The sequence below is a fragment of the Dendrobium catenatum genome, unplaced genomic scaffold (genome assembly GCF_001605985.2).
Source record: "Dendrobium catenatum unplaced genomic scaffold, ASM160598v2 fragScaff_scaffold_963, whole genome shotgun sequence".
Classification (NCBI taxonomy): Eukaryota; Viridiplantae; Streptophyta; class Magnoliopsida; order Asparagales; family Orchidaceae; genus Dendrobium; species Dendrobium catenatum.
Genome location: NW_021319425.1, coordinates 1014112 through 1037934, shown reverse-complemented (window position 1 = coordinate 1037934; position 23823 = coordinate 1014112). Strand labels below are relative to the sequence as shown.

Sequence of the window (23823 nt, the reverse complement as noted above, 5' to 3'; positions counted from 1 at the left end):
ATATATATATATAATTAACTTTTAATCAACTCTTCTTTATTTAAACTACAAAGTAATTTAATTAACTAATGAGATTGACGCCTTGATATTTGAATATTTGATACAATAGGAATGATGGTACGTTTCTGAGAAGAATAAAACCATATATAAAATGAAACCTCACAGCTCTCCCATGCTCCGTACCAACTTTCATGAAATATTTCATATTTTGTACTAAGTTATCTGCTCGTCCACTAAATATCCACATCACCCACATTGAATTCATAAAATGCAAAAGATTTTTAAAATCTATTTGAAAAGTATAACCACCAAAGAAAGTTTAAGAAAATAATAACTATGGCCGACAAAGAAGCAACTTTATTACGTAAGGCTCATTTGTAAAGCATCTTTCATCATTCACGTTAGTTTATGGCCTTCAGTTCAAAAAATTATTCTGTTCTGAGTCTGAATTGAAAAAATCGTTCAAATTATTATATATTTATTAAATATTTATCAAATATTTATAAATATTCAACAAAGATGCACTGAATACTCATAAAATACTCGAGAAGTATTCATAAAATACTCAATATTACTTACAACTAAATATTTATTGAGTATTTATAAATACACAATAAATATTTAATAAATACACAACAAATTCAAATGATTCTCACTATTCAAAGTCCACACGTAATAATTTCTCCTTCAGTTTTACTTCTTGTGAATAGAGAAATTAACTTTCTCACACAATTTAAAAAATAAAAAAACAGGCAACATGACTTTAATAGTAAAAAAAGGATTACATAGTCGTATATAATAATAATAAAAAAAAACAAAAATACATTGATAATAATAGGTAGCCAAAACCTACTGTAGTTAATGCAAGTGTTAGTGTATCTCCAATTTGCCAATTACCAGGACGGATCCAGCTTCTTTATTTAGGGTGAGCAAAAAAAAAAAAAAAAAAAATTTATGAAGGATGAGCAAATATACTTAGGATTGATAAAAGTAGGGCAAAAAAAAAAATTTTTTAGGGGGGGCAAAATGCCCAAAATACCCAAAATATTTCAAAATCTCCCCTCTAAATATTTTAAAAAAAATTTTTGAGGGTGGGCAAATGCCCACCCTAAGCCATGGGTGGATCCGCCCATGCCAGTTACAAACACATCAAGAAGCCGAGAAAAGCACGCTATGTATCGAACTTTAATAGGTACAAAAAAATTGCCAATTTTCAATTGCCATAAGGCTCTCGTAACATGGATTAATTATTTTGTGTGGATGCCGAACGCAATCCAGAAATCAATCATAATGCGTCATATCATCTTTCGCTTGGTGCCGTAACTCAATACTACTCGGTGTCACGGCTCGATATCGTTGACATGATACATTCTGATTAGTCTATGAATGACGTTCTACGTCCGGTCCGCACAGAATAATTTCTCCCAAATTTTAGAACTCGCAAAAGATAATAAAAGAAGAAGCTAAAAAGAAAATACAAATAAAATTAACATAAATATGAGACAAAAATTACAAACAAATGAGGGTTACTCAGCATATCCGCTAAACTGACTACTGGAGATTTGAGCAAGCCTGAAGCAGAACAGGCCCGACCTTCGAAGAAAGCATGTCGCATAGTACATCCTGTACCTCATTCGAGCCATGTTCACAGCTTATCAAGCCTGAGAGAAGGGGAAAGAACTGAACCAAACTCTTGTAGAAAGAATCTGTTCCCATTTCACAAATTACATTCAGAGTTGCAACAACAACCGGTGCTCGTGCCGCAAGCTCTCGTCTTTTTGAGGAACCCGTCGGAATTTGCCACAGAGGCCTGACCTGCTTTCCAGCTGAAGAATCGGAGCTCCCAAGTTTAGCAATGTCGACATATACATGAAGAATCTCTGCGCACAGGTCAACTAGAAGATCGCTTGCTTCTGTTTCCCCAAAACCAGATGGGTTACCCACAACATTTTGTAACAGAGATAGGCAGATGTGATAGGATTCATTCTCGAGGCGCAGTAATGGTGGGTCTTGCATTTGGGTCATCGGGCCCAGATCTATTAGTCTTGATCTTAGCTCACTGTCACCGTTGATTTTATGGGCATGCAATGCAACGCCATGTAGAGCTTCGAAGAGTACGATAGTGTTTTTTGCTGAGAGGGTATCTCTGAACATGTTTACAATCTCTGTGACAGCCTGAAAAAAACAATAGCAGGCTTTTGAAGCATAAGTTTGAAGTTGTAGGAGCGGTGGCCCATTTTCACGGAAAATTATTAGACGCGGATAGTGGATGTAGAGATACCTCCGGACAACTACTTAAATTTTGACATGGGGAGTGGACACATTGGATTTATTTTTTACTTAATATATTTAATGTGTCCGGGGAACTTTAAGTCGAGCGCTCCAAAAGTGTAGGTAAAGCGTAGTAAAAGTGCAGTAAAAAAGCGCAGCAAAAGAGCAGTCAAAATGCAACTAAAGTGCAGGTAAAGCGCAGTAAAAAATAAATCCAACGTGTCCACTCCACGCATGGGCGGACCCATGCTCATCTCAGGGTGGGCAAATGCCCACCCTAAAAAAAAAGAAAATGTACTTAAAGAGGGTAATTTCGATATTTGCCCCCCCCCTCAAAAACATATATTTGCCCTAATTTTATTAGTCTGCCCATCCTGCCTATCATTCAGCCTTTCACGAAATCTGATTTGGTCGCAACTTTGTCTTCGTCGGTTCGCCCTCTCCTCTTCTTCCCATTTGCCGAGAGATCGCAAGCTCCGCTTTTCACAGTCTTCTTCGGCCTTCGCAGACTCGCAGTTGCAACTCGCAAACAAGGTCTTGCTCATCCCCTATTTCGTACTTCTTTTCTGTATACCAGATTATTTCTGTTTCACTATTTGGTTACAAGTATGATTTGAATTAAGTAGGATTTTCATGCGATTATTTTCTTGTTCTTTTGGTCACTGTTTGGTTACATGTAGAAGTATTCTTTTTTAGAGTTTTGTTTTAGGAGATTTCTAAATGTGATTAAGATTTAAGACCATTTAAATTCAGAATTGCCATGGCCGACATTTGGACTCCCGTGATAAAAACACTGGAAAAAAAAAAAAAGATACATCTGAAGTATAGAACAATCATATTTGATGCACAACAAACCGTCTAATTTAGTTAGGACAAAAAATATTGGATAGTTAAGGGCCAATTAAAAGGAGTCGCAACAAGAGCTGAACAATACTATTTTTTTTCCATTCCTATTTATGGCCAAATTTCTCTTTTATATTTGATGTACTTTATTTAAGTTGTCTTATCTTCTTTTAGATAATTTTTAGGTTTATATACGATTTCAAGATAAGTTTGATTTGATTTAGAATTTGAAACACGGCCTTATTCTTATAGCCCTATTGCCATAAATAGGGATTAAAGACTTGCAATTGATATTATTTGTTTATAAATTGACGTATGAAAATTATTTTGTAAGATCAACTGAGTGCTCTCTAGATCAATTTATTTACACAGATTAAACCAAGTTTGCATTCAAAGCGAGGTTTGATCTCTCTTTGTTTAATCAAATCTTAAGAATAAACTCTTAGTTCATAGCCCAATCCTTCAATATCCATCTCATCAAGTTCACAGTCGCAGCTCATCACATGCCTTTCAAAACTTCAATTTCCTTCAAACTCCAATCCATAAATCAACGTATTTATTCCCATAAACTAATTTGCATTCCCTTCATAACCTAAGTCCCATGAGATGAGATCGTCACATCCATCCATGAAGTTGAGCTGTCAAATATTAAGTTAAAGCCTACGCCAAATAAAGTGTGTGAACTTGACAATATTGTTCAGCATGATATACCGTTTCATACAAATTTTGTTGAGAATTTGCTTCAGTTACACTTACGACAGGTTTAATTTGTGATTTCAATATGACTATCACCATCATTTAATAAACAATTTCTCCGACTGCAAATATTTTGTGCATGAAATTTGGAGCCGCCAAGCATGCAAACCACCAAATTGCATAACAATCTTAAGACTTCTTGCTCCTATTTCTCATTAGACAACATGGTCGTTTCTTTCATCAGATGATCCAATGACGCCACAGTGCCACTTCCACCAATTTGACTGCCTCTAGTAAATTCTTTATAAGATACGTTCTTTATTGATTGGGATAGTTGATGCATTATAACTCAAACAGTGGAGCACAAAAGATCATATTTTCACGAGCCACTTTAAAGGAGTTGAATCAGACTATAATTGAGCTAAACCAAATTAGATTTGAAGGTTTTTTTTTTTGTTTGCTTATTTCTATCTATGGAAGAATTTCTCTGATTTTTTTATTAATTTGTTTTGCTTAGTAGCATTATTATTTTTAAGATAATTTTAAGGTTGAATTTGATTTCCAGATATGATTTGCAATTACAAACTTCATCTTATACTTATATAGAATACCCTCATCAAAGATTTCGAATTTCTAAGTTACTCCTAGAACTGCATTCTCATAGATCCCGAGAAAATTCCACCAAAAAAGAATTGATCCTAATATTTCAGTAAGTTATATTGTATGACAAGCTTAGACTTCTTTCATACTAAGAAAGCAACCTAAGTAAATGACTTAAGCTGTGGCTGCAGGGCTAACTAAATATGATTATGTGGATTTATAACATAATACTCCAGACCAAGAATGGATTTGAATGAAAATTTACTACATAAAAAAATAAACCCCAAGTTCAAAATTACCAATGGAGATTTTTTTCAGTAAATCGACATACTTCTGTGTTCTGATGTTAAGTAAAATACAGATGTGCTCAAGTAATGACACAGCACAAGCAGTTAAACTTGCTGAAAGAAAGGAGAGTTTGCTAACCTGAATCAAAAGAAGTTGAACAGCAACACGGCATCTAACATCAGTAAGAGCAAAATATAGGGCTCTTGCCTTTTTTCCTTCAAGTTCTTCAATTGTTGATCTTCCCGATCCTTCAGTACTTGATCCTAAGGAAAATTGTGTTGTCTCTTTAACAACATCAGCAAGAAGGGTGTCGGAAGAAATAAGGGAAAAATCTGGAAATGTAGCGACCACAGCCTCCTTCAATGACAGAACAGCCTCAAGCCACTTTTCCTCAGTGAACAGGGAACCCGCTTTACTGATTAAACGAGTAAATGCGGTAATGCCAATACCAGCCAGGCTCTGATGGGGGCGCTTTATAAAGCTCGTCAGTAACATCAACATTTTCCTCATTAGAGGATTAACCATATCATAATATTTCACAAAGAGATCCACAACTAACTCAAGGGCCAGTTTGCATGTTTCATAAAGCCAGCCATCTTGATCTGATTCACCTGAGTTATCTTCGAAATCCTCTGTTTGCATATTCTCCCCAGAAGGTTCTATAGCATGTCTGACATAGTCAAATAGTGGAAAAAGAACAAAATCAAACACTCTGTCCCACAAAGGCAATGAGAAAATATGGCCATAATTTTCTAATGTATAAAATAGCGCTTGAAGTGCACTTTTTCTTATTTCAGCCCTCATATCAAAGGTAAGCTCTGATAATCCTGTATACAGATAAGAAAAATAGCATTAGCAAATCCTAAACAGATATAACTAGCATAGCTATGAATGTGAGAAAACCATAATTGACTTTCCTAACTCAATATGTAAATAAAGAAACTCATTTGCTCTCCCAGAATACATAAGATGAGAAAAGTTAAAAACAAAATACCAGCCAACAAGGGGAACCAGAGAAGCAAATGATCATCCTTATCAGCAAATCGGGCAGTATTTGTTTTTTCCCTTTTTTCTAACAGAGGAGATGATGGTACATTATTTGCAGAAGCCACCATATTCTTTCCAAAATCTCCTTCAGCAAGCCTACTCGCACAGAAGAGAAGGAAAGAAATTGCCTGGCTACTAAAATCCTTGCTGAACCTACTATTAGTGAAAGCGATCAGACAATTAATGCAATCTGTGAAAGTCGCATTCTCAGTTTCAGTTATGTAAGGGAAGTAATCCTTTATAATCCTCTCGAGAATCTCAAAGGCCAAAAGCACTATGTTTTTGTGCTCATCATAGGAGGCAGTAGTGAAGACCTGCCAATAAGTTATCACAAAGTTCATTAGTTTGGGAAATCACTTGAAGCTTTCCAAGATGTATTTGTAAATGCTAGGATTAAAGGCTAGCAGCAAGGCAGCTTATGAGATTTGCAATACCATAAACATGCTTCTCCATCCTGACTTTACACTCTTGACACGAGAGAATACCAACTGGGAGACACATCTGATAATTAATTCCCTGATTTCAACTGATCTACTCTTCCGCATAACAATGATAAAAGGCTTCATAAACTCTTTCTGGAAATTGTAGTTAGCTAATTCTTCACGATCCAAGAATTTCATTGCTAACTGTCGTAATGAATCAATTGCAAAAATTGAAATTGAGAGATTATCTGAGCAACCGATGGTGACAAAGAAGTCAGACAGCACATTCCAAATGGAAGACCACACAAGCCTGATCCGGCTCATGTTGCAATGCCTGTTTGAAGCAAAAAGATACAAATTACCAAATATCTCTAACATATTCTTAAGATCAAGCAGAACATAAGATATGATTCTTACGAAATTTCAACTATTTTTGTAAGGCTAAACACACGTGGATCAGACATAGAGCGCAACTCCTCCAATGCCACCTTGCAAAGAGCTTTAACAAAATCAATTATTGCCTCACTGTTCAGCTTTTGACTTTGTGCAAATATATGGTTCATCTCAGACATTCCAACTTGTTCCAATAAATGCATGTTGGAAACTAAGTTGCTCATTTGGTCAGATGTGACCATACCAGAAGCATGACCACCAACACCAGCACTATCATATGATCCCCTTCTAGCTGCAGCAGCTTGCTGAAGCCGTCCAGGCCCATTTTTCTTCAGCACAGGAAGGATCAATGACTTCATGTTCTTAGATTTATCGAAGTCACCCTGTTGAATTGCAAAAAATGCCGCATCCGGAGGAGCACCCTGTCCTAAGAGATGCAAATGTTCAAACCGTGAAATACATGTCAAGACATGTTCCCATGCATCTTGCAAGTAATTTCCATCTTCATCTGCAATTAAAATGATTGCCTAAAGAAGCAATGCCAGTATAAAAACGTAGAAATTATTAGAAGACAATAGTACACCCATCCCCACATACTTATAAAATTTTTATATGGAATAGAACAGCCTACATTAGTACCAGCCTTTTTCATTAAAAATGATACAGAAAAATCCGTGAAATCTACAAATAAACAAGCATTAAGTTCAGTAAAAATTGTTATTATTTGCCAAGTCTTAAACAAGATCCTAAATGAAGACACAGGAACAGCAATATCAATTGGAAGTCAGTTTCCCTCGTTTCTTTACCGCCATAATTTTCCCCTATGACTAGTCATACAGGGAGAACAAGCTAACTTTGGATTCATAGGACTCCATCCTTACTGAAGATAAGGATCTACGTCATCAACTAAATAGTTGGAGTTGCCAGTTGGTCATGCCAATTGCCAGGTTCATTTAAGGCCATCTAAACAATGTATAGGCTGCTCATAAATATTTCAGGGCATCAGGCTCAAAAGAAGATTGCCTTATTATAACTGCTTCATTCATGCAAACTTCCAGATATGAAAAGCGCTGTACCATACACATTTTCCGTCCACAAGCAAAGCAATAAATTAACTTCATGTAGTTCAGACCAAGAGAAAAGAGCGGCACCAAATAAGGAACTGTCACATTTCGTGCCGAAGGCATTAAGCAAATGATGAGCAGCAAAGTGATGTGAAGCTTAAAATCCACAATTGGAAATGCAAATGTTTAAATTATGTCGATAAATTTAAATTTTAAGTTTAGAATTTTGTTTTTGTTTTGAATTGTATTTAGCGTGTTGAAACTGTACTTACATTCCTATGAAGAATGTACTTTGCATGAAGGATTGAACTTAGATCTATTCCTAAGGATGATCTATTCGTACTGCTTCTCAATTGCTTGTATAGTGTAGTTCTTATTTTCTTATGTTTTATTTCTGTTGCTTCTATATGGAATTTCAATTTTTGCAGCTTTCCCAATAAAGTAGTGGTTTGCGGCTCCTATTCATGGGGTGCAGTTGGGTAATTGCTTCCTATTGCATCGCTGATTTTACCTACGGCTTTTCTTTTGTGGCTATTCGGTGGCTTTATTGTTCCTTCAGCTTATCCTTTTGTGGCCATTCCAACAGCCTTATCTAGATCATTGCTCTATCCTTTATGTGCTCACATAAGGGTGTATGTGTTCTACGGCTTGTAGACGAAATAAAAGATCTCTTGTTTAAAAGGTCTAGAGTTAAAGTTGAGTAATTAAAATAAAGAGATCCTTTATGAATATTTGTTGGTTTAAGAAAAATGGCTCGTCCGCATGAATCCCACTTTACAGCCGTAGAATTTCATTTCCCTTAAATCAGATTGTAATTAACCATATTTCCCCTGAGGGTAGTGTCAGAGTTTAATTAAGTTTGGGTCCTTACATTCTCATGAGCGCAAGCACTCATAGTTAATTACCCCTCTTAACGTATAAGAGAAAACTCTCAATTAAGGATGAATAAATAATATGTGTTTTAGTCTCAATTGTGGGGAAAATAAATGTAACCCGATCAAGATCTCATGGTTCCGTCGTCCCGGGTATACCGTAGGTTTCAATCAACCAACACTAACAATCATTGATCATAATGTCAAGAGAATCTCAGTAACAGACATAGGTTGCCTCCTCTCAAAAGTCCCGAGTAGATTGAGGTTGTTAGATGTGTATTTTAGTTTTATTGGATTTTGGGGTTTACATCTATTAGAATACTCAGTACTTGGGTTTGATTTAGGGTTTATGTCTTCATTTAGAAGTTACCCAGAAGTTTGAATTGAAACGGGTCTTACGACTTCTATTAGAAGTAGCATAGCTATTTGAATTTTGGTCGGGACTTATGGCTTTCATTGAAAGTAGTCCGTAAAGCGAGTCGTACAGCTCATGTTAGAAGTAGCCCATTAGTGGGCCTTACAAACTAGCCCTATAGGTTAAGCTGCCCGTTAATTTTAAATTTAGTTGACAGATCTTACAACTTCATTAAAAGTTGTCTGTGAGTTTAATTTGGAGTGAGACTTATGGCTCTACTCATAAGTTGCCCAAAGATAAGTATTACAACCTAGCTCTATAGCAAGCATGTCCAAAGATCTAATTATTTGGATAGGTTTTACAGCTTTCCTTTGGAAGTTGCCTAAAAGTGGATCTTACAATCTAATCCTTTAGATTAAGATGCCCGGAGGTTCATATTTAATTTGAGAGGAGTTTCTCTCAGAGAAAAGGTCTTATAACTTCTTTTGACTTTTGAAAGATGCTTGAAAGTAGGTCTTATTGCCTAATCCCTTAGACCAAGATGCTCAGAGGTTTAGATTTAATTTAAGAAGAGTTTCTCTCAAGTAACAAGTCGTATAAGTTCTTTTGGAAGATGCTTGAAAGTAGATCTTACAACCTAATCCTTTAGACTAAAATTGACATAAATTTAATAATTTATTTGTTTGAGTGGACATCAGTTATTTATTATCTTGACACTTACTAGCTAACAGTTGTTGTTGTGTGACACTAGTGTTTCTTGCATTTCAGAGCATTTTATCAATCAAATATATATATATATATATATATATATATATATATATATATATATTGATGAAAATTGTGACTGTCTTTATGATTAGAATCGAACGTTTGACTATTACAACTTGAATGTGAGATTATTTAAGTTTGTGAATAAATTGACTTATGAGACTTATTGCAAAGGCAATATTAGAGAGCATAAGTTTGATAGATAATCTTTGATATTATTCAATGTACACTTTGTTTCTTCTTCGACGGTGTCTACTTTCGAGTAAAATTATGTTGGAGTTTCATATGGCTTACAATCAATAATTTTTATTTTTCGTAATCGGTCCATAAAATATTTTTGTTAAAAAATAAATATACCTTATTCTAATTGAGCAATTTCTATACTCGATAAGTATTTGAATTTTTCCAATTCCTTAATTTTGGATTATTCAACAAGTTTTTTCCTAGATGATTCATTATTTCAATGTCATCATGTATAATAATTATATTATCAACATATACAATGAGAATTAAAATTTTATATATGTAGAGTGTTTTATGAAGATGGAATGACTCCTTAACTTGTTATTTTTCTTCCGTTAGTTTAATTATTGCAATAAAATTACTAATTTTCTTGTTTTTCTTTTGGATTTGTGGATCATTCTTGCTAAATTAATCAAGATAGTTAAGTTTTACTTGGGAATTCCAAGTATTTCCTAACAAATTCCTTCCACTATGCTCCTCGCTTGTCAACTTCAAGTAACAACATGGTAAGTTTCTATAAAATGGTGGCTTCCTTGACAATAACTTCTTGTAAAATGGCAAGCAATTATAAATTATAAAATTTCCCAAAAAAAATATCCTTTTTCCTATAACCCTGTGACATCATTACAACTAATTTTTTATCAATTAGAATGGTGAGTTTAATGGAGAGATAATTTAGGATCAATTTTTTAGAGTTGAGAGACTAAATTTGAGACAATTAATAGTCTGGAACTAAATTAGCAACATATGAATAATTAGGAGTCCATTTTGGACTTCATCTTATATATCATATAAGGAAACTAATACGACGGAAGTAGGGGTACGCACCATGCAGACCTCGGAGCCATTCGACTAACCGGTCCAGCAAATTTTGGCCTAGTGGACATCAGACAGAGAGGGGGAGCAAGTTGAGGGGTGGGGCCTAGTAGAGAATTAAAACATTACATTAAGGGAAACACATTAGGAAGGAGGCTGATTTGGGGGGGCTGAATTAGAGGGGATTAATTAGGAGATAATTCCTAATTGGAGATGGCTTATTTGGGGGCTGATTAGAGAGGGAATTGGGAGAGGGCTACTTTGAAGTTTATTGCTTTATTGTTTACTAAAAATAGTAGCGCTTATGTTATGTTTGTATGCAAAATTTTATTTTGAGTGTAGTAGTTCTCTTGTGTGAGGGATCCTAGTGGCGTCTAAGGTTGGGACTTGAGAGAGAATGTCCTCCTCTCGAAAAAGGATCATTGTATCTTGCTTTGTTCGTGTTTGATTTTCTATCAATAAAAATCTATTTTGTGTTGAATCTTCTAGGAGTATTTTGTTGTTTAGGATACCAATATGTATCAGACACTTATGATTAGTACATCAAAGAACACTAAATATGCAAAAACTTGCTTATATTACATGCAAATAAAAAAATATAAGAATTAGAACCCATACAATAATAAATAAATCCAAATAAATCAACAAAAATTTTGAACAGCTCAAAATCAGTGAACAATTATAATTATTCACCAAAATTAAAATATCAATTGTATTAAATTTGAGAAAATAAAGAACGATAACAATCCAATAATAATATATTTAGAAGAATTTAGTTCAAGGAAAGAGATTGCCAAATAAATCGACACCCAAAATTTAAATCCATACAAAGATGACTTCCCCAAAATTAGATAGTCAAACTTACACTACATTAAAAGTAATCAAACAACCGATTTGCACACAAGAGCGTGAAAAATGGAAGAAAATTTATTCCATCAATGTTTTTTTCAATTGCCTAAGATCAATTATTTATACTCTTCATCCCTGAGCTCAAATATATGGGTGGCACAAAATCAATAATCTATATTCAAATTTATCCACAATCCACATCTACAACAAAAAGAAAAAAAACTCATGTACCCAAGTGAAAGTGACAGCAACAGAAGGTTGAAACAAATCACACATAAGAAAAACAATAACAGTATCCAGGAAATGATGTTCCATAAATTTAAAGTAAGAACACCTGCAAAAAGAGCGAGGCCATAACAGGGCCCACGAAAGTAGAAACTTAACAGCAACCGAAAAAAAAGTAGAAGGCGCAGAAATTCAATAACCCATAGCATTAAGCACACCACTACTAAAGCAACTCACGAAGGGACCCCAATAGGCTTCTTCTGAGTACTTTCAGCTGCTTTTGCAGAAGGAAAAGCAATCAACACAAGATAGTATCGAGTACGGAAAATTTTAGCGGCTTCTCTCCTACTCTTATAGTTTGCATTAATAAGCTGCTTCTGTAAGTAAAATGAAGAAGTGACCGAGAAAATATTTTTTAAACAATTTTTACAGAAAAAACAGGTAAAGTACAAGTCATATAAACCGAAATCTTAGTTTAAGAGAGTAAATGTAAATCAGAATCTTAATATCTTAATACAACAACATCAAGCCTTTATCCCACTACGTGGGGTCGGCTACATGAATCTTTTTTTCTCCATTGTGTCCTATTAAATGTCAAATTCTCGTTTAAATCTAATAAAGAAAGGTCATTCCTAATATTTTCTAACAAAGTCTTCTTAGGTATGCCTCTACCTTTCTTAACATAAGTCAAATCTAATACCTCTACTCTCTTAGACGGGTCATTGGAAGACCGCCGTTTTATGTGACCAAACCATCTAAGGCGACTATCTCTAATCTTATCTTCTACTAGAGCTACTCCAACCTTTTCACGTATATGCTCATTTCGTATCTTATCTCTAAGGGTAAAGCCACACATCCACCTGAGCATCCTCATCTCTACCACACTTAACTTAGTATTATGCTTCTCTTTTAATGGCCAACATTCAGCACCATAAAGCATTGCAGGCCTCACTACCATCTTATAAAATTTTCCCTTAAGTTTGAGGGGTACTTTTCTATCACACAACAAGCCCGATGCATTCCTCCACTTCAACCATCCAACTTGAATTCTGCTGATAATATCCTCATCTATTTCACCATCACTTTGAACAATAGATCCAAGATATCTAAAACATGCACTCTTATTAATGACTTGATTGCCCAAAGTCACAATCCACTCACTAGGTCTATTACTACTACACTCCATATATTCCGTTTTAGATCTACTCAAGCGAAAACCTTTAGTCTCTAATGTTGACCTCCATAATTCAAGTTTACTTTCAACTCCATCTCTAGTCTTATCAACAAATCTTAATATCTTAATATTATCATAAATATGTTTGTTCTAGAATAACTGGCTTAAATAACAATCATAAATATTAAAAGCTTATAGGAAAAAGTTGCAAAATAACATCTCTATCTTTTCATTGAATTCGATATTCAACAAACAAAAAGGTGTTTGATGTGAACCATTCCAGTATTTTCATTAACACTTTGAAAAATCACATAAATCCAAGAGTAAAGAGGATAGCCTAAAACATATTATTGATGCGGGCACACATGTTAAAGTGAAACCTGAATGTGAAGCTCAACAAGATCATAATCATAGAGAAAACCAATTTCAGCTGAATTTAGCACAAGCAATTAAGTATAATCATCAGCGACAATGAATATGCCAATATTACAAAATTGGACTTTATTGCCATGATATTTATTAAATATAGAGCAAACCTTTATGGCGTCAATATTTTTCTGCTTGATATCTGCAGCTGAATGGAGGGAAGTGAACTTTGCCAGTGAAGTAACAAATGCATCTCTTTGAGTCTTCATTGACATTGCTGCAGTAACATGTACAGCATACCTAAATCCTTCAATACATGCGGATAGAACAGATAGATCATCACTCTGGTCAATAGAAACACTAAAGGCAGCCAACATAGGAGCCCAGCAAACCTCCATCATGAATCTCAAAATCACTACATCTGTTGCAGCACAATATACAGACCTGAAAATTTGCAAAACATCAACAATAATTTGTGCTTTCAACTTTCTAAATGGCATACAATCATGTTAGAAAAACTTTGAAGCATCACTCAGCGTAATGGACCAGTTTTAGAGCCTTAGTGCAATGAAAAAGTGTGGGATATGGCCAAACAACACTCTGTGGGGGTAAGTGCAAAAAAACTTGCTCAAGATTAAAAGTAAACAATAGCAAATAGATTTTCTTACTCTGATTTACGAGCCTTTTCCCTAACTTGTTCTTGCATATGCCTGATGACGTCTTCACTGGCTTCATCTGTTTTCTCTCTCCACTTGGGGATGACAATATTCAAAACGTTATCCAAGCCTAATATTTTATTGACGTATGTAGATTGCTGTGGCTGCGGAGCAAAATCATCCTCTTTCATCTTTATTTCATTCCTTGAAATTCTGTCATACAAGGATCTTAAATATTCTTCAGGAAGATCCTTACCATCATCAATTCCACGATTATTTCTTATAAAATTATCTGCAGACATCTGAAGAAAACCATATATATGAAGAATTTGTTAGATACATAATAATAATACCCCATCTTACATGTAAACCACAGTACTCTTTGCACACCTTATTTTTAATCATTGGGTTATGAGCATCGGTATTTAGCATTATAATAGAATATGCAAGAACATATGCAGTATCCGCACTACTAAAAGTCTTAGGGTTGCATTTGCAATAATGTTCTGCAAACTTCTCCATGATGCGATCAATCTTTTGTGCCTCCCCAGGTAACCTAAAGCCATGAAGAAAACTCCTTATAGCCTCATCAATCTCTATGCCTTGAAAATCGAAGGAATCCACATAGGCATGCATGACTTTTATGGGCAATTCTTCTCTTCCTCCCAGATAATCTCCAATCAGGACCTTGTTCAACCCAGATTTACTTTTAAGAAAAGAAGCAATTTCCTCAGCTGAGTCACCAACCTTCTTTGCATTGACAAGAAACTGAATGCCTTTCTTGGGATTCCTATTAAACAGAGATATGCCTTCCTGTCATTAAATCAAATTTGAGTTGATCGGTAAAAGACATCTCAATAAATCAGGCTTGCAGACACAATAAGTCTACCTGAAGGTCCAACATGTAAGCCTGGCATTGATCTATTGCAGCAGCTTCAGAGACTACACCATTTATTGTTTCAGAATCCACTCCTTCGGGGTTCTCAATTTTGCCATTTTCCATAGGTAGACCTCCCATACTTTCAACATTTCCAGCAATTGTTTCTACAGGACTAAGAGCACGGGGATCGGGTATTCTCATCTGTTTGTTCATCCATTCTCCCATTGATCTCAAAATGGCTACCAAACACCTCATAGCTTCAAGTTTCATCATGGCATCCTGAGGTGGTACTAAGGTTGTCGCAGCACCAGAATGAGTACCTTGAGCAGTTTTAAGCAAACCGTTGACCATTCTACAGAGGGTGAAACAGTATGTTGAAACATGTTACTGTTGTTGTTAAAAAAATAAATAATAAAATAAAACCTGAAGCATGGATCTTTCTTGATGAGCAAGGCAAATGATATACAGATTTGAATGGATACTTGTGAAGAAGTATGTATAATTATCAATAATTTAAGGGTAACTGGATACTCAGATATTTCAAAAGATATTTTGAACACCCGGATTGTCAACCTAATTTAATTTAAAAAAAAAATTAGTATTGGCACTTCTGCAGGATAATCCAAACTTCTATTTTCAAACTCATGAGAATAAAAAAAATTAGGTGATAAGGCTATAGGCATTATATAACCTACTGGCAATTTTTTACAAGATGACTAATAGTTATTATTTTCTTTCGATTTTAGTACTAACTACTTAGCATGTATGCACATATGTTTCTAAACTCTAATTGATGTGAAACGTACATGATTATGGCTGCGTCTTTGTCTAAAAAAACATAGATGTAAGGGTGCTTCAGTCTATAGACCAGAAAGGTATGATATACTCATTGTTCGTATTATAGATATGCATGGCTGACGATGTCCTCATCACTAATGTATGCATTTTGTATGCCGTTATGGCTGCGTCTTTGTCTAAAAAAACATGGATGTAAGGGTGCTTCAGTATATAGACCAGAAAGGTATGATATACTCATTGTTCGTATTATAGATATGCATGGCTCATGTACATGTAGACATTATGATTTATTCGCCATATTGAGATATGTTTTTTCAAGACTTCTTGTTATTGTGTCCATGCTTCATAGATTTATGATAATCACAGAATTTTCAGCATAATTATTAACTGTTAATAAAACTATTTAGAGAAAATTAGAAATATTTGGATAAGTATATCTGAGCGCAAGCATAGGATGAAGGAACAAAGTATTAATACCTCTCAAAAATGTTTGGCGAGTGAACATCACAATCATAGTTAACAAAGATTTCAACTAAAATTTGAGAATCAATGCAGAGCTTTTCCAAAAATCGAAGCACAATCATCTTCTGTTGAAAATTTGGCTGAGCAACATTTTCCAAAACTCTCAGGATAATCATGGGAAAGAAGACTCCGATCTCTGCCTTTAGTCCGGGTCTAAATCTTGATATAAGGCTCATGAATAAGGAACAAGATAACTGAAAAACAATCATTAGAGGTGAAGCGCTGTTCTTTAATAATGACAAGCATAGATACTGCTTAATTGCTCCTAAAAACCTGTTAGATCGAGAACAGAATAATCGGTGATTTTACAAAATAATGCAATTCAGAGACTTAAAAAGTGGATAACGTAAGCTTATCTTCAACTCATTAAAAAGAACATTTCAACAATAACATAAAATAATGTTAACACCTTGTACATGCAGAAGGCCTAAATAGTAAAAAGTTAATATTGGCAAAAGTTTAGACTTAGATATCATAAGATAGAAAAAAATAAAAGTAAATGCAGAGATTTTTGTCCCAACCGGCATGCATTCAAGACAATCTAGGAGATAACAAGTTCTAGTTGTTCGTATCCAAACACAAGATAACACCATATGTCATGCATTGAAAATGCTGTGGATTCATCATATTTTAGGGATTGTTTGAACCACTATTGTGACATACACCACAGTTCAGATAGAATTATCATTAATATGTCAGTGCAATCCATAAACTAAACTTTATTTGGTTTAATGCTATTGACCTTAAATATTGCAGGCCTATCTATAAAGATTGATGATGATTATCATCTATTTATAGTCATCAAAATGGCTACTATATAGATGTCAAATAACATCTACCAGAGATTAGCCTAACAACAAAACCGTCAAAATCTTGAGATGTCAAAGCAAACCTGCCAAGCAACGCCTTTAATAAAATATGGTCCGACATCAAGTTGTCAGTGAATCAAACATAACCTCAGAATTCTTCATCAAAAATGTTTTTTATTTCTTTTTTGCCTCCTATATATAATATGATCAAATGAAGGTTACTTCTTACCGATAGTGTGCGCTAAAATAAACGGATCACATCCAAAAACTAGATCGTAGTCAATATAGTTAGCAGAAATACTTAAGAAGGGAAACCTTACAGACGAAACAACAAGGATTAATTTTGCCAAATTGATTACAATAGCAAAAGATTCAAGATATGGAGTAAACAAAGATAGAATAAAGGAAGGTCTCATCCAAACTAAATAAGCTACTACAAATGTCACCATAGATAGCAATGCGTACAGATATCATTCAAGGGAGTTTATGGAATCTTGGTTGAGAGGTAAAAAAGGTAACTATGGATGTATGGTTAAGTCATAATAAAGGTACCCTTATTAAGAATCTCAAATTCTATATTCTTAGAAACAGCAAATGTTTGTGATAGCATGTTGTGACAATAAGTTTAAACTTATAAATTTTACTATTTAAATATTAATATTAACTTTTGAATTGTAAAGATTGTATTTAAGTATAGTTGTAATTAATTAGTGGGAGTTTGTATTTGCATGCCTATGATGTTATCATATTTCTGAGGCTATGACTTTCGTATTATCTTTATTGCTTGTTGTGGCTACTTTATCTTGCAATTCGTTACATGATTCTAGAATGATTCCATTTTTTTTTTTTAATTTATCAACTCTTTTGCTAGATAACCTAATTTTGCGACTGTCTTTGTTCCCTTGATTGGAAGCGCCTCCAATGGTTCCTATAATTGATTACTTGATTTTTTGATTGATTTTGCCTTTGTTAGATAAGCTAGCTATTTTTGTTTGTTTATTTGGCAAAAGTGAATAGCACGCCATAAGTCAAAAGTCTCTGGGAGATATAGTACATAGTATATAGCGTAACTGATGAGGACATCGACAGACGCTACCGACATGTTTATCGACGACGGAATCGCAGATCGACGGCCACGATTCAGCGCCTCTACTTTTGATTCAGTTGTCATGATGTATTATTTAGTTATTTACTGTTTTCCGTTTTCACCCCTGTGGGGAGTTGTTTTGTTATTGTAGCCCAGAGGTCAATTTCGTACTTTTTCTTTTCATGAGTGGAGACCTATATATAGTGGTCTCATATGATATATTTGGTTAATGAATATTTGAATGAAATTTTATGTTGTCTTCTTCTTCTTGCATAAGAGCTAGAGAAGGGTGATTGAGCTCAAGGTGAGCGTTTGCAATACCCACCAGTCGTTGGAAGCGTCATCGACTCGTGGTTTATTTTATCTTATTGTTTTCTTTTCTAAGTTTTGGTTCTCCTTTTCCCCCACGCCAATCTCTACCCGAGATCCATCCCTCCACCACGTTATCCACTCGTTTCCTCCACTACAACTCCAAGCTCCGTTAAAACCACCCCAACCCCCCGACGGCAAGCCCCTCCTCCTCCTTGGGCCGCCGGCCACCACCTTGCTTCAAACCTTGATGATGATACTAATCATCATAATGACTCCTTAATTTAGGTTTGTGATAAAGGGAGAGTCTAGCTAATTTGAATTCAAAATTTGAAATTCAAATTTGATATTCAAAACTTTCCATAATTGCAAAAGTCCAAATAAGGAAAGATTTGAATTGAATCCAATTCAAATTTCGTGACATGGGGAGTTATTAATTCTCATCCTAAGTGGCAGCGACCTAATTGGAAAGCACATAATCCCTCCCTAATCTCCCTCCTCCCCTCTCTACATGCCGCCGACCCTATCAAAGGGGAATCCCCTTTAATGCTAGTTTAATGCAATCAATGCCCTTGATCCAAAATTCAAATTCCAATTAACTTCCCTCCAAATTTACTCAAATCTGAAATTAACTTCAGATTTTGTTTAAATCCCTTCATCCCTCCACCCTAACCGATTTTCCCCAAACCCTAGCCGCCTCCCTCATCTCTACCGCCGACCCCTTCCCCTTTTCTCTTTCCCACCTTGGTCGGCCCTCTCATTGCTTCCCCTCGGGAAGTAGAAGCCAAGAGAAGAAGAAGACGACACCTTCCCCCTCTCCACTTCAATGTTGAATGGCGGATCCCGAACTTGAATGGAGACTTGTGTTTGACGCCTACGGTAATATTAACATTCTACGATCTCCATTCTTGACGTGGGATTTGAACACGATGGCACCATTGGAGATTACTTGGACCATGGGCGGATCCCCATTTAGTTGAGGGGGGGGGGGGGGGAAACCCCTCAAAAATATTTTTTTTTTAATTTTAGTGAGATATTTTGAAATATTTTGGGTATTTTGCCCCCTCTCAAAAAATTTTTTTGCCCTCATTTAATCAATCCTAAGCATCTTTGCCCATCCCCCACAAAAAAAATTTTTTTTGCCCACCCTGAAAAAAGAAGCTGGATCCGCCCCTGACTTGGACCGAATTCTCCCCATCCTTGTGCCCCTCATCGACGATCAATTTTCGACTACGATTGGATCATCGTCGGCCACCCACCACCCTCTTCTCCACTGGCTACCTCTCCACCGACGAAGTTCTTCAAGGCCGTCTTCCTAGTGGTAATATCCTTCTTCATGTGGTTCATCTTCCTCCGCTAAAAGCTTACAAGTAGTTGAGTGAGAAGGCCCTTGAGGTGAACCTCTCGTTGTTAAACGTCGGATTATGTTATTTGTACTTAGCATTTAATTTTGCATTGAACTTTGAAAGAATTGTTTGGTTATTCTCTATTGCACGTCTTTGGCCTAAGCAAGTTGAATATTTCAAATTCATATATCTCTTTTATGCGCTAAAGATAACTTTATATGAGCAAAGCTTTAATCAACTATCTTTCTAATTTCTAATTGTAACTCCAAGTGGTTTCACATCAGTAACACACTAATTTAAACATCGTGCACGAAATTTAAAAATTATGGATAATATATTAATAATTCAACAATACAAGAGAGAATATATCATAGTGCAAAAATAACTATCAATGTTATAAATCTCGTACATGAGAATGCTTTAAAATATGTCACATAGCTAAACCATTTTCTTTAGCAAGACTTTTTTTTGGACAAATCTTTCCTAGGAGTTTGGCATAAATCCAGCATTCTCTTTTACATAGCTAATGGCATAAAATAAACTATGGAATATTCTGAAATCACATTGCCCTTAAGTAATAAGATTAAAATTCTAAATATTAATAAGATAAAGCTAGGTTGATGTGTTGAATCAAATTAGATCAAACAAAAAAATATATATTTAAAACAAAATTTGAGTCAAATAGTAGGGAAAACGAAAGAGTAAACATACATGCAAAATAGAAGTCATTTATGTTTGGTTTGGTATATGAGTAGAGCAAATGAAGTCCCTATCATTTTGTTAAGTCATCCTGAGCTAAATGAGTTATCGCCTCCACAAAAGCATACAAGGGAAGATGATTCATTGTACAGATGCCATCTCGGGAGTTTATTACGCAAAGAGGAGGTGAAGCTCACAATGTATGAAAAAGAGCCGTCCTCTTCGAAGAAATATGGACTACGAAGAGGAACCAAGCCGAGTGAGTGCATATGTGAGGGTTATCATGAGTGGAGCATTGAACCCTAATAAAAAATAATATTAATATTGAATAGAAATCGAATAATATTAATAAAAATTTTATGAAAAATAATAGAGAAATAAAATAGTGAGCACCACAAGGCAATGCGTCTAGCATTATAGCCAATCAATAGCGCATATAGTGTTTGCTATTTTGTCACCCTGAGCCTTACTACACAAATAGCACAAACAGTGCAACTCACCACGCTATTGGTAAACATGCCTATAATGTTCTATCAACATGTATGATGCTGGTTACTCTTACAGTTTTTGTATTCACATCTCGATGGCAGAAGCGTACAAGTGTTTGTTGTAACATTTTAGCAATGTTTGGTGGTTGACGATAACTTTTTTGATTTGATTCTATAAGGGTTCCATTCTTGGGCCCTTTTTATATTCCATGAAGATTATAAATAAAAACTTGAAGCAACTAGAACACAATTATATGGTTAATACATAACATTTTTTTTATGTGAAGTCCTTCCAAGATTCAACTCTTTGATTAAGGGTGAGCCTTGAAAATTCAGAGAGAGGTTATCACCTTGTATAGGTGTGAAACTTGCTTTTCAATAGCTTCTTCTATTATCTTTCTTTCTTAACCTCATTTAATTACTTTCTATTATTAGTCAAAAAAAGTGATTAAATTTCATCATACTTGCTAGAATATAAATTTCTTTCATCTCAGTGAATATGACTTTAGTGATCATAAACTTTCTTATCATTAATTTTAGGCAAATTTTAACTTTTTTTAATATTAGACATTCAAAACTATCATCCGTAAGGACAAACTATTCCATCATTCTAAAAAGATAGTAGTCAATATCTCTCTCTCTCTCTCTCTCTCTCTTCCTCTTTCTATCCCCTACCACCACCAAACCCCCCCACCCCCCCAAGTAGATGCTTTATTGAAGAAGATGAGCACAAAAAATGTGGCTCCTATTGTGAAAGAACTTAACATTAAATTGAAAGAATAGTTACAGAAGGATTGCATTGCAAATATGAAGATCACATAAGCACTGGGAGGGTTGCAAGATCATCAATAAGGTTCAAAGTCCAAAACAAGTTGAAGTGTTTTTTTAAGGAAAAAACAATAAATCTCATGACATATCTAGGATAATCCGTAACAACAAATGAACCTAAAAAGAAAAGTCATGCTCGTGGAGGATCACACAACTCAGTTGGTTGGAAGCCCAAGGAATGGACGTCAGTCAACCCAACTTGGAAAGATTTGGTCTTTGATTTGTTAGAATTTAGAATCCTTAAGTTATATGTTTCCTAATTTATAAGTTCATAAAATCCTTAAAAATAAGCATATTATTTGTTTATTTCTATTAGTTTTCTAATTTACTAAGTTGACTACCATTGGAAAAAAAAAATCGAATTTGTTCCTCTAAATTCTAGATGTAACCTCATGTCATTCCCTATTTCTTACAACGTGAATGACATACGATATATGAGGGTAAGAGTTCATATCCTTCTAAAAGGATAGTAGTCAGCTACCATCCTTTTAAAATAATAGATATAACTCTTTTTTATCCACTATTTCACTCTCCTTTGTAAACCATTGTGAGTAACTTTTTATCTCCTTTAAATTAATTCATTCAAAATTTATGATAAATGGTAAAGATGTTGAAGGGAAATGGATCAATCTTTCTAAAATTATGTCAGTCTAATCAGTGGTGGATCCAACTTCTTTTTTTAGGGTGAGCAAAATTTTAATTAGTTAGACAAAATTTAAAATATAATAATAATAATATAATGTCAAATAGTAATAATAATAAAATAATTTTTTAAAAAAATTAGCTAATATAATGTTATCAAATTTAAAAGAGAAAATTTTTATCATTTATCTTCCAATTTAAGAGTAGATCTAAAACGGAATATATGGAGTGTAATTTTAGTAGTAATAGACCTAGTGAGGGGATTGTGACTTTGGACGATCAAGTCATTAATAAGAGTACACGTTTTAGATATCTTGGATCTATTGTTCAGAGTGATGGGGAAATAGATGGGGATATTATCAACAGAATTCAAGTTGGATGGTTGAAGTGGAGGAATGCATCGGGCTTGTTATGTGATAGAAATGTACCCCTCAAACTTAAGGGAAAATCCTATAAGATGGTAGTGAGGCCTGCAATGCTTTATGGTGCCGAATGTTGGCCTTTAAAAGAGAAGCATAATACTAAGTTAAGTGTGGCAGAGATGAGGATGCTTAGGTGGATGAGTGGCTTTACCCTTAGAGATAGGATACGAAATGAGCATATACGTGAAAAGGTTGGAGTAGCTCCAGTAGAAGATAAGATTAGAGAAAGTCGCCTTAGATGGTTTGGTCACATAAAACGGCGGCCTTGCGATGACCCGGTTAGGAGAGTAGAGGTATTAGATTTGACTTATGTTAAGAAAGGTAGAGGTAGACCTAAAAAGACTTGGTTAGAAAATATTAGGAATGACCTTTCTTTTTTAGATTTAAACGAGAATTTGACTTTTAATAGGACACAATGGAGAAAAAGGATTCATGTAGCCGACCCCACGTAGTGGGATAAAGGCTTGATGTTGTTGTTGTTGTTGTTGTATCTTCCAATTTAATATTGATTTTAGTAATAATATAAGCTGGAGTAAAAAAAACTATTGCTTCATTATTTTGACTTCCAAAACCTTTCGTTTTCAAAGTTTGAGTGCAATAATTTCTTCTTCTTTGCTATTCACAATGAAATTAAACCTACTCAAAATGAAATTAAATAAAAATTTGTCCACTTGTTTGGCTGAGAAGAATCTAAAAATTGAAGATAAAAGCAACCAAAATACTTCGGATGGATGGACAAACAATGCGAGATGGTTCATATTAGAGCAAAAATTTATTTTGAGGGAGGGCAGAATTCCAAAATTCTCTCTTTTTTTTTAGGATCTGCCCTCACCTAAGTGGGGATCTGCCCATGAGCTTAACTCTTTCTCTCCATGTTAAGTTGTTAACCTTTTAGAATAAAATCATTCCTTTGCCCATCTCTTTTGCCTTCCATCAAGAAATTTAAATGGTTATTTTAGGCAAATTTTAGTTTTTTTTCAATATTAGACATTCAAAACTATCATCGGAGAGTGAAAGATCTGTAAGGACAAGCTACTCCATTCTG

The 23823-nt window shown here is 34.7% G+C and overlaps 1 protein-coding gene across 2 annotated transcripts in view; it reads right to left on the bottom strand.

The window, feature by feature from the left end:
* Positions 1-1464: 1464 nt before the first annotated feature.
* LOC110100571 (brefeldin A-inhibited guanine nucleotide-exchange protein 2) overlaps positions 1465-23823 on the bottom strand; it is a 24144-nt gene continuing 1785 nt past the window's right edge. Inside the window, exons 2-11 of one of the 2 annotated variants that reach the window (XM_020828138.2) lie at positions 16104-16421; positions 14838-15180; positions 14339-14761; positions 13961-14250; positions 13463-13736; positions 6585-7087; positions 6180-6501; positions 5693-6059; positions 4837-5525; positions 1465-2175 (exon numbers count right to left, since the gene is read on the bottom strand). In XM_020828138.2, the coding sequence (XP_020683797.1) occupies positions 1552-2175; positions 4837-5525; positions 5693-6059; positions 6180-6501; positions 6585-7087; positions 13463-13736; positions 13961-14250; positions 14339-14761; positions 14838-15180; positions 16104-16421 (4153 nt within the window). In that variant the 3' untranslated portion in view covers positions 1465-1551. The remainder of the gene's footprint in view (positions 2176-4836; positions 5526-5692; positions 6060-6179; positions 6502-6584; positions 7088-13462; positions 13737-13960; positions 14251-14338; positions 14762-14837; positions 15181-16103; positions 16422-23823) is intronic. The other variant, XM_028697537.1, reaches the window with a different exon arrangement.